This window comes from Candida albicans, chromosome 3, assembly GCF_000182965.3.
Source record: "Candida albicans SC5314 chromosome 3, complete sequence".
Taxonomy (NCBI): Eukaryota; Fungi; Ascomycota; class Pichiomycetes; order Serinales; family Debaryomycetaceae; genus Candida; species Candida albicans.
Genome location: NC_032091.1, coordinates 1,643,616 through 1,659,682, shown reverse-complemented (window position 1 = coordinate 1,659,682; position 16,067 = coordinate 1,643,616). Strand labels below are relative to the sequence as shown.

Genomic DNA, 16,067 nt, shown 5'->3' with positions numbered 1-16,067 from the left:
GCTGGTTCTTAAAGGTATATTTAACAGGAAAGCATCATCAAAAGCAACGGCAAGTTGATGACAAGTACATTTAATATATATATAAAGGTTGTTTAAAATTCTGAATGTTTTTTTGTACATTATATCGTTCTCTGTTAATTTAGAGTCAGCCATGGAACCTTCTCAAACTATCCAACCTTCCCAAACTACCCAAACTACCCGAACAGCCACTATGGTTCTACCTAGCCTATAATTTGTTGATACCATCCCTTTTAGTAATTGTTGTTCATTATAATTATGAACTTAAACCTCACCAAGATTTAATTTTTATGCTTTTATACATTGATTGTGCTTTGCAGAGATTACGTTAAGATAAAGATTACTAGGTGATAGGTATTACTATTTATTCAAGTCACAATTGGGAGTGAGATAGTTGTATATCAAACAGTTCTATAGCTTTAAATAAATAAAAAAAAACATTCATTGATTGCATTAATATACTACTCATACTCTATTTACTTACTTTCTGATAATTCCCCAAAAACTCCTCTTTTTTTAGTAGTATCATATAATCTAACAATTTTATCTTGATCTTGACCTTCAACTTGAGAAAAGGCAAAACCTCTTTGTTTTTTAATTCTTTGAACTTGTCGAACTTTTCTAATTGCTTTTTGAAATTGTTCCATTCTTGGTCGATAATCTTGAATATTATATTTTTGAATTTCTTGAACATAATGATAACTTTCAGGATTATATCTTCTTTTAAAATATTTCCAAGCAAAATCTCGTAATAAACATAATATTGCTACTCCAAATACCATTCCCCAAAACGTTATAAGTGGATAAGTCATTCTTAAAACTCCTCTATATTCATCAGAAACATTAATCATGGGAGCAATTGTTGCATAAGCAGGATACCAACCTAACCATAATAAAAATGACCCTGGAATGGCAATAACAGTGAATTTTGTCCACATGGTAACCACTAATGCCGCTTTACCCAATGCTGTTAATGTACATGTGGTATATACGGCGACACCCCAAGACCAATTATCGGTGGTTTGACCATTTGATGCCACATTCATATATCTATAAATGAAAAATGAACACAAGAAAATCACTGCTGAATGATAAAATCCATTTAAAATCCAAGTCCAAAAAATCGCCACATTGAAAAATTTCCGTTTTTGACCCAATTGATATAATTGAGGATATCTATCCAATAATCTAGCACTAACAAATTGATCAAATACCCCCAAGACAAATGGAGGTAATGAAGTAAATAATACATTATAAAATGTCAAAGTCCATGATTCAGCAATTGATTGACCAGAAAATCCATTAGTGAAAACAAACCAAAATTGAGTCATATATAAAGCAATATTTTTATAAAATGAATATAAAATTGCATTTGAAAGTCGTTGATATGACCAAGCACCATGAACTAATAATAATTTTTTCAAAAATTTAAATTGACCAATCGATACATCAGCACTTCTTGCTGCTTGCATACCTTCCATCCCACTAATACCTACACCAACATGAGCCGCTTGTATCATAGAAACATCATTGGCACCATCACCAATGGCTAATAATAATGAGGTTTTCTTTTTCCGTTTCACCATTTTCACCACAAGAGCTTTTTGTAATGGTGAAACACGACAACAAATGACAGCTCGACAACGTGAACCTAACTCAATGAGTAAATCTTCTAAATCTGGTTCCAAGGCATAACCTAAGGAATGTCCATCAATAATTAATGCAAGTGATGATTCTAAAGATCCATCTTCAGCATCAAATTGATGTTCTTGTATAGCAGTAAGTTTTTCTTGTAAATTTAATCTTGTGTCATTTTTCGTTTGTTCATTAATGATTAATAAATTCATATCTTCACTAAGTAATTTACATGACATCCCAATATTGATGGCGGTTTCTTGTCTATCACCAGTTAAAACCCAAATTTTGATTCCTGCTTGTTGTAAAGTATGAATTGTTTCCGGGACGCCATCTTGTAATTTATCTTCAATAGCTGTGGCACCAAGTAAAAATAAATCTTTTTCAATCAATTCAGCAGCAGCATCTAATTTATCACTACGATTATCCAATGAAGTAGATGCTTCATAATAAGTTTGTGACCATGAATTATATTCTTCATCAGATATAATACGTGAAGCAATACATAAAGTACGCAATCCTTCAGCAGCAAAATCTTCTAAATGTCTTAGAGTTGAATCAACAAATGGTTGAGGTTCATCTTGGGAAAGTCTTTCCAAAATAACTGTATCAGCCCCTTTACAAAATAATCTAATCACTCCATCTGGACAACGGAAAATAGCCGACATTCTTTTCCTAGTAGAATTGAATTCACAAATATTTAATAATTCATATTCTGATGAATTGCCAGTTAAAGTATTTTCAATGGTGACCCCTTTTGGTCTACGAATGGTGAATTTATAACCCAAATCAGCGGCACCTTGTACAAGTGCTCCTTCATCAGGAGAGGCAGCTTGATAGTTAATTTTTTCTTCAGTCACTTCGGGGATAACAGTATGACAAGTACTTAGTAATGTCAAGAATTCATTAATTATCGCTGATTGTTGAGTCGAAGTATTTTTCAAATCTGCATGTAATTGATCAAAAGTATGATACCCAATTTCAATGCCATCAATTACTTGGGCGTGTCCATCTTCAGGGATTTCTTCAATATAACATCGACCACCAATAGAACATGATTTAAATTCCATGACATTTCTGGTTAATGTACCGGTTTTATCACTGAAAATATAATCAATTTGTCCCAATTCTTCAACAAGTGATGATGTTCTTACTCCCGTGGGTGTATCAGTTTCTTCATAATACATATCAAGATCACTTCCAATCATAAATGCTTGATAATATTTGATCAATTCAACCGTGACAAACAATGAAATGGGGACCAAATTGGAAAATAAAATCCAATAAGTCAATAAATCTTGGAAAAAAAGTTTAGCCATAGAGATTCCTTCTAATTGTAAATACCCCAATTTATCACCGTCAACTTTGACTTTAATTACATTACCAATGGAAGAAATCAATGCTAAAACAATCAAAACACCAAATAATGCAAGAATTTGTAAATTAATGATTCTTTCCACATCAGTACGTTTAATTGGAGCTGCAGTTGCATTACGCATTAATTTAGTTTCATGACCCGTGAAAATAACTACCCCATTAATCCATTGAGTATTTCTTAAAGTGGCACCTCTTAATAACATTTGTTCTGGTGATAACGGGATATCGGGACCACGACGGAAATTTTTCAAATTCCCTTCATAAGTATATAATGAAGAATTTGGTTGTTCAGATAATATTTGGGCGTTATTTAAATCTTTAACTAAATCTCGAGGATTGACCAAGTGAGCAGTTTCTGGTATAGCTTGTTTTATTTTTAAATTAGTTTCTCCATCCAAATTTGCAGTTTCAATATAACATAACCCTTCTGGTTCAGAAGAACTCAATAATATTAAATCAGCAGGGAATGGTTCTTCATTTAATACTTGGACAACATCTCCCACTTGAACTTTAATCCATTTCTTCAAGGTAAAATTGCCGGTTACAGGGTCCAACACCAAAACTTTAGTTCGATTCAATTCTTTATCAGCATTGGCACGTTTTATATCTTCAAACATTTCTTTAATGGCAGCAACAACCAACACTACAATTAATGTTCCAATGGTAGTATATCTATTTGTGGGGGAAACATGAGGTACTTGTTGAATAATCGATGTAACAAGGAAAAATAAATTGGCATATTTACTAAATTGTTCGAAAAGAAATTTTGGTAAAAAAGTGGCAATATTATATTTTGTCGTTGATATATGGTTCCCATAATAACCAAACCCGGCATTAGCTGAATGATTCATTATATTGATTTCTCTTGGTTGTTGTTGTTGATGAGATTGTTGTCGATCATTTAAACCTAAATTGGCTGGTTTACCAGTTATTTTACTTTTCAATTTTCGGAAAATATGGGTTATATCAAAATCTCGTGACGTTTCTTGTTTATCTGTCATATTAATATATTCATTGTTGTTGGTATTATGGGTGTTGAAAAATCTATTAGTAGGAGATTTAGGAATATTAGCTGTATTTAGTAAAGGTACTTGTCTATTTTGTGAAGATGAAGCGAAAGAAGTATTATGAGCATTATGTCCATCTACATCATCATCATCATCATTGTCTTCATCTGAATCATCTGTTAAAACAAATTGATCAGCAAATGGATCATGGGGTGTTGTTGTGGTGGTGGTCGTGTTAGTGGTCGTGTTTCGTTGTGTTTGAGGATATACATGATTAGGGTTGAAATCTCCATAAGGATTTGATTCTAGATCTAAATCAATAAGATTATTAGCATTATCTGAAAAGGGATTATTAGGATTAGCATTGGGATTGGGATTAGCATTAGATTTGCTATTATCTGTCCGATTATAATTGGACATTGTCAATGTTTTATTAGACAACACAGCCTTTAATAAAAAAACAACAACAAAAAATTATGTAGGTTGGAAAAAAAAAAAAAAAGAGAGTACTCTGTTAGTGTGCGGGTGTGGTGGTTTTTAATTATTGAGACAACCCTCCCAAAGACAAGACAAGACAAGACAAGACGATGATGTTACTACTCTTAATATTAAGTAAGTAGATTGAAAATTAGACACGAAATGTTTTCCTCTCTTTTTTTTTTTCGTGTCCTTTTGTTTATTATTTTTTTTTCTTTCTGGATGGCGAGGGTTTTTTTTCCGCCCTAAAATGGTACGTTGACATGATTATGTACACACTATGACGAGCATAACCCTTTTTTTTTGGACCTACTGCTACCACCAAGAAACATAAATTCTGTCCAAATAATACTTTTTGGTGTTGGAAAGTTTCAATCTTTTTTTGACTCATTCTGTCATTTTGCCTACTTGTGAATTGAAAAAAAAAAAAAAATTCCGACTTAGTTAGTCAATCACTCTACCCCCCCTCCCCTCCATTCTTCCTATTCACCACAAATCATCCCCAATATGACAGCAGAAACTATAGCTAAAGCTGCCAACTCTGCTTTTGCCTCATTGAAAACTTTAACCAATGATCAAAGATCATTAGCTTTACAAAAAATCCATGATGCTTTATTAACCAACAAGGATAAAATTCTTGAATCCAATAAATTAGATATGGAAAATGCCCAATCCCAAAATTTATCTTCATCATTAATTAAACGATTAGATTTATCCAACCCGGGGAAATATGATTCTATGTTACAAGGTATATTAGATGTTGCTCAATTACCTGATCCAATGGGGAAAATCACATTGGCGAAAAAATTAGATGAAGGATTAAATTTATATCGAGTTACTGCTCCTATTGGAGTATTATTAATTATATTTGAAAGTCGTCCTGAAGTTATTGCAAATATTACTGCTTTAGCTATTAAATCGGGGAATTCGGCTATATTAAAAGGTGGTAAAGAATCTTATCAAACATTTAAAATCATGAGTGAAATTATTAATCAAACTTTACAAATTGAAACTGATGTTCCTCGTGATGCTATACAATTGATTCAAAGTAGAGAAGATGTGGCTGATTTATTGAATCAAGATAAATATATCGATTTAGTTATTCCTCGTGGGTCTAATGAATTAGTTCGAAATATTAAATCAAATACTAAAATCCCTGTATTGGGTCATGCTGATGGGATTTGTTCAATTTATGTTGATGAAAAATTTGATATTATTAAAGCTAAAAAAATTATTGTTGATTCAAAAACAAATTATCCCGCTGGTTGTAATGCTGTTGAACAATTATTAATAAATTCTCATATTCCTCAACAACAAATTATTGAAATCTTACAAATATTAATTGCTGCTAAAGTTACCATTCATGTCACTCCAGAAATCAAACAAATCATTTCAAGTGGTGATAATATCAATATCAATATCAAGGGAGACGACTATATTAAAGATGTTGAAGCGGATTCATTTGATAAAGAATATCTTTCATTTGATATTTCGGTGAAATTAGTTGATAATGTTGATGAAGCCATCAAACATATTAATGAACATTCATCAAAACATACTGAATGTATTATTACTGAAGATAAAGCTATTGCTGAAAAGTTTTTGAAAAGTATTGATTCTGCTGGTATTTATTGGAATGCATCAACAAGATTTGCTGATGGATTCCGGTATGGATTTGGTACTGAAGTAGGTATTAGTACCAATAAGATCCATGCTAGAGGTCCTGTAGGATTAGAAGGATTAATGAGTTATCAATATCAATTGAAAGGTGATGGTCATATAGTTGGAGAATATGTTGGTGGTGGTGGTAATAAACTATTTATTCATGAAGATTTATCTACTAATTAATTATTTAGATTATCTAATTATGGCATCTTTAAATTCTTCATAATCTTTAGGTGGATAATCTGGGAAATAATTAATGATATTATCAACATATTGAAATCTATTATCATAAGGAGGTGTAGAACTTGGTGGGATCAAATTTATTTCACTCCATTGTTTTAATGTGAAAAAATCCGTCAAATTTTTAATCCAAGTCATTCTTGTATCTATAGTATTTAAATCATCATCAATTAAAATCATTTCTCTTAATCTACTTCTTATTAACCCTAAATTTTCCACGGCTTGATTTAAATTAACATTTTCAAATTCTTTAGATATATTATCTTTAATCATTCTTGATAATCTAGGAGATTTCCCATTAGTACTAATCATAATTTGTAAATTATCTTGATTTATCATTGATCCAAAATAAAAATCACATAATGGAGGTTTATCAGCGATATTGACAGGAATACGAAGATATTTACATTGATAATAAATCTTTGTTGACAATTCATAATCATCAATACAACAACATACAACAGCAAACATTTCTTGATATACTTGTTGATCAATTAAATTATAATTTTCCGAATTGATTAAATCTAAATCATTGATACGAGAATTTATATTTTCATAAATGGTTAAATCATTAGATTGATAATCTCTTTGGAAAAAATTATATAATTTCCCTTGATTATTTAATTCAATGATTTGAGGATGAATTTTTGATGCACCTGTTACAACCGTGATTTTGGCTTGAGCTTTAATTAAATGATGAATACGTGATAATGCAACATCACCTGCACCTATTACAAGACAATGCTTATCTTTAACTTGCCATGCTAAAAGTAATGAACCTTTTATTTCTGATGTTTCTGAAGAAGACATTATAATTAAGGATACCAATGAGTTAGATTCCTTCGGGGTCTCTTAAAGAAGTGAGATCTTGTTATATTAAATTGTCTGATTAATTTTTTTGCGTTGTGCCAATTTTTTCTTTCTATTTTTTTTTTTAGAGTGTCGCTTTTTTTTTTCCGTTTGTTGTTCCTGAGAATTATTGGTTGCCAGTTTCGTAATTCACAACAAACCCTACACACTTTTCACTTTACTCGTATTCGCCACCCTAATTCATGTCTTATTCACAAGACAGCGTTAATAGATTGATATTTAGGTAGTTGTGACAACTGTTGAAAAATGAGGAGAGAAAGAGAAGATCGAAGATGAAGTGTGAAAACACTTTTGAAAGTAGACTGTCTTTGTTGTTGTCTTTGTTACTAATCAAGCAATTTTTAAATTATTGTTGTATTGTCTTTTTAAACACGTAATACTACACCAAAAAAATCAGAGACAACCTATGGACTAAGTTCAATAAGAACAATAGATGGAGTAGGAAATCGAGAATCATTAACTTTTCAAGGGGGGGTGAATTGAGGATTGTAGAACGTTGAAAGAATAAAAGTATATCCAAGAGACAACCAGGGTTTTATAAAGGGAGTTGTGGTGGTGTTAATGTATTGTAAGAGTGATTCAACAGATGTATGTTTAATTCCCGTTGGTAATTGTAAAACATTTACAATACACCAGAATCCATTCAATAGAATAGTAATAGAACAGTAATTAGAAGGCAAATCTCTTTCTGAAGTAAAATTGGTTGAGGGGCGGGGACTATGTGTGCCTACATTCCTACATTGAAGATCTTTTATCAATCTTGAAGTAAATATTGCCAATCTTTATTGGTATATTTATAAGAATCACCAATAGATCAACAACGATTAAATTACTAATAAACCTCCGTGATTATATAAGTTTTTAGTACTTGTCATTGATAAAAATAACTTGGTTCACTTTTCTTTTTCTCTCTTTTGGTGATAACAATACTCAAAGAAAACCCTGAAAAAAAAAAAATTTGGCCTTGGAGCTTTAACCCGCCTTAGCTGGTTTAAAAATAAAAAATTAATTATCAAATTAAAATTACATTTATAAAACAACTCCAAAAAAAAATGGCAACTTTAAATTTCTGGATAAACTTGTAAACAAATTCATTATCATTAATATCATAATCTTCATTATCATTTTCATTTTCGCAATGTCTAAAAGAAGAACGGTGAAACGATCAAGAAATGGTTGTTTAAGTTGTAAAAAATTACGAATAAAAGTATGTGAATATTGAAAGAAGTGGCAAAATAACAAACAATCAATACTCAAAAAAAACCCCAAAATAAATTCATTAATTAACCAAGAATTCAATTTTTACTAACAAAAATTTCATGGGTTTTTGGCTGGGTTCTTTTCCCCCAAAAAATCCTTTATTATCTAGTGTGATGAATCTAAACCAACATGTGAATATTGTTTGCATACTAATCGACAATGTATATATACGATTCCTAAATTACAGGAATATCTTGATACTTTCACATCATCTTCCGATTTATTAGAAGCAATACTGAATTGTGAAGAGTTATTATCATCAACAACGAGCACTGGCAGTGTCACTACCAATACCACCAATACCACCACAACTACTACTACTACCAGCATTAATAACAACAACAACACCACAATAATGACAGAATATTCTCTGCCGGTTGAAAAAGATCATTTACATCGAGAATTAATTTTGACACAACCAACAACGATATTAGGAATATCAAAATTTGAATTAAAATTATTAAAATTTTATGATTATCAATGCATTTCAATGTTTTCATATGGTCATAATCAAGAAATCCATAATACTTGGAAATATAAAGTACCGCATTTATTTATTCAAAGTCAATTAGTTCGAAACAGTATATTTGCCCTTGCTTCAATGGTATTACAATCAACTATAACACCAGCTTTTAATGATTCTTTACAAATTGCTCAAATTCAAAATAATTTATTTAATTCCACATTAGAATATTTTTTAGATGTTTTGAATCAAACCAAATCAATCATTAATGGATGTCCCGAAACTATAGATTTCCAAAATGTTACAACTGCTAAAGAATTGACAGTTAGTAGTACAATATTATTCACTATATTGGCAATTAATCCTAATCGATTATTACCATTAATATCATTTGATAAATCTCAATCAGATTTCATATCAATTTCAAAAGGTGTAGTAATGATAATTGCTAAAGCTAGTCCTATAGTATTTGGATCGGATTTAATTGGAATTATTTATTATGGAACATTAAATGGTGTTAATCCACCTAATTTAAATAATCCTACTTTCCCCATAATAAAAAATTTAATCAATGACCTCAACAATAACAATAACAATATTTATGATTATTCATCTTCCACATATGAATTATTATATGAATCATTAGATATTTTGAATAAAGGTATGTATGCTACTCAATCTTTTGAATTCCCAGTGCCGTTTTTCCGTTGGATAAATTTAATTTCTGATGATTTCCGACAATTATTATATGATCAAGATGAATTTGCTCTTAGATTATTATTTGTGTTTTCTAGTTTGTGTTTATATGCTGGATTTAGTTTGAATGATGAATTCAATATTTGGAAAGATTTTATAGATTGGTATAAACATGATCAAGAAGGGAAATATAATGGACAATTCAAGTATTTGATGGATGGGAAATTATATCAATTGATAATAGTGGAGAAAAAACGATGTAATAAATTTAAAGAATTTCCTGAACTAGATGTTAATTAAATAGGTGTATACCTATATGTATAAATTGAGATGAGAGGAATAGGGGGGGAGGGGGGAGAGGGGGAAGTTGCACTATTGATATAATTAATTGTTATTGTTTGACGAGGAAATCAATTTTCTAGACTTCTTTTTGGTATATATCTTCATAACTTGCATGTAAATATAAATATAAAAGTAACAATGAAAAAGTAACCACAGTGGTGGTGGTGGTGGTGGTGGTGATGATAAATTATATCTTAGTATATAACTAAAACACAACAATAGAAATTTCTTAGAGTGTTTATAATTAGAGAGTATTATATGGGTAGTATCTTGTAATCCCTATAATCTGATTATTATCCGTGAAATATTTGTAGATTTTTATTTCAATTCCTTGTGTTTTGTGTGTTCATCAACCTATACACACATACACACATACACATTGCCTTAAGTCTATATCTTTCAATATCATGGCTTAATAGTTGGAGAAGATGTAGAAGTATTATTAAACAAGTCAGAACCCTTCTATACCACAAATTTCCCAAAAAATAAAATGAATGAAGGGGCTTAATAAAAACTTTCGAAACGAAGAATCTTAATGCTTAATGCTTACGATTTAAAGCCTCTTGTTATAATCAAGTTGAATTGAACACTTTGGGGGAAATTCTAGAATTTCTTTTTTTTTTTTTAATTTCATTGCTTTTTCCATTTGAGCAAATTTATGAAATTTTGTTGTTGTTGTTGTTGTTGTTGTTCTTCTTGTTCTTGGGTGAAATTATCTTTTTAATGCACACACAGTGCTAGATTAGATATTATGCATTAGGCATAATCATAAGCATAGGCAATAATGAATTGGAATTAAATTAAATATCAAAAGAGTAATTCTATCTTCTTTTTAAAAGTAAAAGTTTTCCCCCCCAATAAATTTCGATTTAATCGATGATTATTAGTGATCACTTAATGTGGTATAGTTGTCGTTAATGACAAAAACAAAATGGCCTATTGTTGTCGGTTATCTCTTTTTTGGTCCAAGCTTTTTTTTATATATATTATCATCACTGTTAGTATTGTCCTAACTCATCATCACAATCTTAAATTTTAGTTTTAGTTTTAGTTTTAGTAGTTCAGTAGTTCAGTTGTTGTTCTGTTTATGAGCAGATTATTTGGTAAAAGTTTTGTGTATTGTTTAATAATTATTGCATTTACATGAACACTTACGATATTTTAGTTTTTAATTTTTAGTTTGCGTTTAGTTTAGTTTAGTTTAGTTTCCTGTAGGTTTAGTTTTAGTTCAATTCGTATTGGATTTCACATTAAAATCTCTAAAGTTTCTACAATTAAACATAATTTAATTAATAACCAAAAATATTATTAATATTCATTCATACCTGATTCCCTAAAAATAATGGTCATACACGATTGATGGTGATAAGAGAAAAAAGTAACCGAGTTATAATGAAATATGTCTTCCTCTCTGTTTAGTTTGCTTAAAATAATTAAATGCAAGATCTAAACCAAATTGGTTGGATATTTTTTTTTGGGTAAGTCGGTTAAAAATGGGAACTAGAAAGTGGTAGTGATGGTGGTGATGATAGACCACGTGTAAGTACAAAAATAATTGACCCCCTCTAACACTAAGCCTCCTTCGTCAATTTTTTTGGTGAAACTGCAGAGCAGAAAAGTATTGACATATCATCGGCTATGACCTATATAAATAGTATATAGTGGTTGTAGTGGTGATAATGATAGTAGTACACTAACAAATGTAAATATGAAATAAAAAATGTGAATTCCAAATTCATTCTATTCTTATATCAATTTGGTGTAAATTGCTAAATAAACATCTAATAATAATTAGAACCAAGGCAATAGTGTATTTGAATTTTTTTTTTTTCTTGCCACACTAAAGAATCTGAGTTAGATTATTCTTTTGAGATCATATTGTATAGTTTATCTTGAAAGTTAATTTAAGTAGACAATTAGTTTGTGTGTGTGTGTATGTATGTGTGTTGGTGTTTCTTTTCCATTCATACTTGTTCAGTGCCTTCTTTATTCGTTAAGATAGAGCCAAACTCACCTTGTACTTGTGATGATGAATATTCCGATCTTGCAACATTTCACCTTCTTTCAAACCGAGAAGAAGAAATAGTGCTGACAAAACACGTCTTTCACAAACTTGAGGAGTTATCATACTTTTAGTGAGTTAGTTAGTTTGCTCCTATTCTATAATTGCACACTATTTACATTTTCAAAAAATAAAAAAAAAAACCCATTTGAATACGCGTCCAAAGAGGTAGTTATTTATACATTGTGTTGAAATGACGCATTCTGATCAGCAGTTTGAGATAATCCAGAAGTGGAATTTGCAGTAGAATCTTGAGTAGACATGATGAATCTTATATAGAACAGTTAATCAGTATATTAAACTTAGTTATCTAAATCCTAAACTAATGCCAACTTCAGGGAAGTAGGCCCTCTATATATAGTCGGTTAGTAAACTTTAATACAGTACATTTACAACTAGGTTGTACGTTTATAGTCAGTGAGATTTACACCATATAAAGTCATCGGTGGCAAATATACTCGAGTATAACCGTGAAACACAGCCACTCTTGATCATTCCCCAGTATATGATTCTTCTAGCATATTCTACCACATATGTGACTTTCATATGGACACTTTGGACTTTCACAGTAAAATGACTTTACAGTAGCTTAACGCAGTCATTTGTTAACAGTAATTCATATTTTGTGCATTTCTGCACTACCACTTTATTCATCTAGATCTTTCTGGCAACTTCCATTTGTCGTGTTCTTACGAACTGAACATTACCATATCAACACATTGTGTCAAACAATCGTTTTATTGTTTGCTTGCTTGTTGTGGATAGTAAAATTATTTATTGTTACTTGTCGTCACGACATTAGACACAACACAACACAACAACAATAATAATAATAATAGGCATCCAACATTGATTAGTAAAGTCAATAGAATTGAGATAAGATAAATTTGAAATCCAGACAAACGTTTTGTGTTATTACTTGTAGCTTTTTTGTTTATTTGTTGGACTAAATTCGTTATTTATGTTCACGGATTATAACTACTACTGATGGTTGGTTGATTGGTTGGTTCATTTTATCCGTTATTATTTTTATATAGGTTTTTTTGTGTAACATATTTTTTAGTTTTTGCACCATTTGCGTGAAATTACCAAACTGCGAAAAACGAAAAAGAAAAAGCAGGTGGTGATGGTGGTAGTAATAAGTTGTTTGTCGTTATTGGTAAATGGTGTATGGGCTCTTAATCAATGCATCTCGTCTCGTCTCGTCTCCCCTGGTTTTTTCATGTTTTTCTCTTATTCCTTCTTTTGCCCCAAAAATATATATATATAGCTAGACCCATGTGTTTTCCCGTTAGAAATATTTACAAAAGAAATAAACAACTCATTTTTAGTCTTGCTTTTTTTTAGTTGGTTTTTGGTTTTGGTGGTTGGGTTGATGGACTAAAAAACAATAACCTGTTTTACGTTATTGTTCAATCATGGACAATAAAAAAACTAAATAGGATTTGTGTTCTTTTGATTGTTTTCTACTACACATTCAAATCCAATCACACTCCACTTCTCTTGTCTTATTTCTCCTTCATGTATTGTTTATATTTGAGTTTGAGATTTTAATTCTAATCGTAACTACTACTACGGCAAAAGAAGGAAAAAGTTTTTTTTTTTTTTCTTGAATTTATTGGTGCAGCTCTCTAATTCGTAAGTTGTTTTAGAAGATGATGATAATAGTATATATATGTATATATATATATATAACTGTGGTATGGTTATTTTGTAAATCTTTGATTTTCTTTCTTTCTTTCCATTTCCCCTTTCTATTTCCTTTCTGTTTCTTCCTTTCTTATTAGTATTAAATTTTATACCTTTTTCATTCGTTTTTTTTTTCCCCATTAACTACTTCCTCCCTACTCCAATATGGATAAATTTATACAATCATTTAGTCATCAATATTTGGATTCTTCTTCATCACTTAAATTAACAGCACGAAGGAAACGGAAATTGACCATTCTCGGTCTTTTTTTATTTTCATTAATTTCATTAATGATAATAATATCTTATTCCAATAATAATATCTTACCTGGATTATCGGGAATTAGTATTAGTAGTACATTTTCTGATTATTATTCCAACCCTAAACAACAAAATAAATTTGAACAACAAATTCAAGATCATCAAACTACTAAAAAAGGTAAACGAACAATTATATTCCCAAATAATTTCAATCATGTTCATGATCATAAAGGTTCTTATATGATGAAAGATAGTGAATTGGTTAAATATTATGTTGAAACCATGGAACAAGCTTTGGATCCAGAAGATTTAATTTATCGTAATCGATTTACTTATAAATTACCCAATATCCCATATACTGAACAAAAAATTGAAATGTTTAGCGATGGTGGTGGTGGTGGTGGTGACACAAGTGATTCTAATACTGATATGTGTCCAAAATTATCAACTACTATTAAAGTAGAAGCATCACCAGCAATGAATAAAAATGGTGATTTGAAAAAAATTTTGAAAACTTTTTTACAAGAAGATAGTTTTTATTATCGTGAATTATCACCATTTTTCCCTGATTTAAAAAAACATTTTGATGAAGATACAATTGATAAACATTGGTATCAATTCATCGGATCAACTGTATGGTTAGAACAATATGGTGTTCATTTAATGGTTTCAAGAATCATTTATACCGAGAAGGATCAAGGACTGCCAAAATTTTCTTTAGCTTATTTACAAGTATTTGATAGAAATTGGAAAGAATTAGATAATGTTGAATTAATTGTTCCTGATCCTGAAAATATTTCCACAACAAACAACAAAAACAAAAACAAAAAACCTTATGGATATAAATCAGTATTATACCCAACAATCGCCCCTATCCCAGTATATCATAATTCTAAACAAACAGGTGGAAGATTTTATGGAATTGAAGATCCAAGAATTGTCTTAATTAAAACCCGACATGGTTATGAAGAACCAGTATTGATTTATAATTCTCATCATCGGAAAATTCTGGAAAAACATTTTGATAATGATCAAGAAGGGAAAATAAATTTTAATAATTATCGATCATTATTTATTGGATGGATTTGGCAAACTCAATTAGGAAAAATTCATCTTGAAGAATTACCCAATAATGAATTTAAAAAAAATGAATATATTAAAATTAAAGAATTTGTTAAACCAAATAATAATCGTGGTCGAACAGAAAAAAATTGGGCATTATTTATAAATTATAATCAAAGATTAAATCAAGGATTTGATAGTCATGTTTATTTTGCTAATCAATTGAAAAATTTAAAAATTTTAAAATGTTCAATTTTAAATGATAATGATGATGATTGTGAATGGGAATTTCAAATGGATGATTATGAAGATGCCGGTGTATTACATGGTGGTACTGAATTAATTAATATTAATCAACTTTTACATCAATATGATTATCCAGAATTAAATTCTATTAAAGATTTAATCCCCAATGGAAGAGAATATTGGGTTGGTTTTGCTCGTGCTAGTTTGAAAAATTGTGGTTGTGGATCAAGAATGTATCGACCAAATTTAATAGTATTAATGAAAGATGGTAAAAATTATAAATTTGCTTATGTTTCATCATTTGTTGGATTAGGAATCGAAATATTACCTTGGTATTTAGATAAAGGTTTATGTGAACATTATAATTTAATTATCCCCAATGGTATTTCATCTTGGACAATTGAAAAAGATCTTCATCAAAAGGAAAAAGATAAACAAGTGATGGATTATATGGCATTCACAATATCTCGACGTGATGCTACTGTTGATGTTGTTTATGTTAAAGGATTATTAAAAGCATTATTTACTGATAGTTCATCGAGTAAACATTTATTGGCTGTCGAACAAACTGGATTTAAACTGGTGACTAATGTTGATTGTGCTTTGAAAAATTCAGAAAAATTTTGTAAAATTTATGGAGAAACTTTTTAAAATTGATCAAGAACAAGAAGATAAGGAGAATTAACCACCACCCCCA

The 16,067-nt window shown here is 30.1% G+C and overlaps 5 protein-coding genes across 5 annotated transcripts, besides 1 other annotated feature; 3 read left to right on the top strand and 2 right to left on the bottom strand. All coding sequences in view use genetic code 12, as the record gives it.

Annotated features, from left to right (window-relative positions):
• Positions 1–494: 494 nt before the first annotated feature.
• CAALFM_C307230WA (aminophospholipid-translocating P4-type ATPase) lies at positions 495–4,457 on the bottom strand (the record flags this gene model as incomplete). Its single annotated transcript, XM_714781.1, has 1 exon — positions 495–4,457. The coding sequence occupies one exon, from the start codon at positions 4,455–4,457 to the stop codon at positions 495–497; it is 3,963 nt and encodes a 1,320-aa protein (XP_719874.1).
• Positions 4,458–5,021: 564 nt separating this feature from the next.
• Positions 5,022–6,362, top strand: PRO2 (glutamate-5-semialdehyde dehydrogenase; the record flags this gene model as incomplete). Its single annotated transcript, XM_714782.1, has 1 exon — positions 5,022–6,362. One exon carries the CDS (start codon positions 5,022–5,024, stop codon positions 6,360–6,362), a length of 1,341 nt encoding a protein of 446 aa, XP_719875.1.
• A 9-nt stretch (positions 6,363–6,371) lies between these two features.
• Positions 6,372–7,229, bottom strand: MET8 (bifunctional precorrin-2 dehydrogenase/sirohydrochlorin ferrochelatase; the record flags this gene model as incomplete). The annotated part of the gene is made up of 1 exon (XM_714783.1): positions 6,372–7,229. The coding sequence occupies one exon, from the start codon at positions 7,227–7,229 to the stop codon at positions 6,372–6,374; it is 858 nt and encodes a 285-aa protein (XP_719876.1).
• Positions 7,230–8,427: 1,198 nt separating this feature from the next.
• On the top strand, positions 8,428–10,008 carry ZFU2 (Zfu2p; the record flags this gene model as incomplete). The annotated part of the gene is made up of 2 exons (XM_019475342.1): positions 8,428–8,496; positions 8,659–10,008. 2 exons carry the CDS (start codon positions 8,428–8,430, stop codon positions 10,006–10,008), a joined length of 1,419 nt encoding a protein of 472 aa, XP_019330887.1.
• A 2,290-nt stretch (positions 10,009–12,298) lies between these two features.
• Positions 12,299–12,829: a long terminal repeat ((kahu-3a) Long terminal repeat (LTR) associated with the transposon Tca15; about 531 bp long, 17 copies per genome).
• A 1,137-nt stretch (positions 12,830–13,966) lies between these two features.
• On the top strand, positions 13,967–16,021 carry BMT1 (Bmt1p; the record flags this gene model as incomplete). The annotated part of the gene is made up of 1 exon (XM_714785.1): positions 13,967–16,021. One exon carries the CDS (start codon positions 13,967–13,969, stop codon positions 16,019–16,021), a length of 2,055 nt encoding a protein of 684 aa, XP_719878.1.
• Positions 16,022–16,067: the final 46 nt, after the last annotated feature.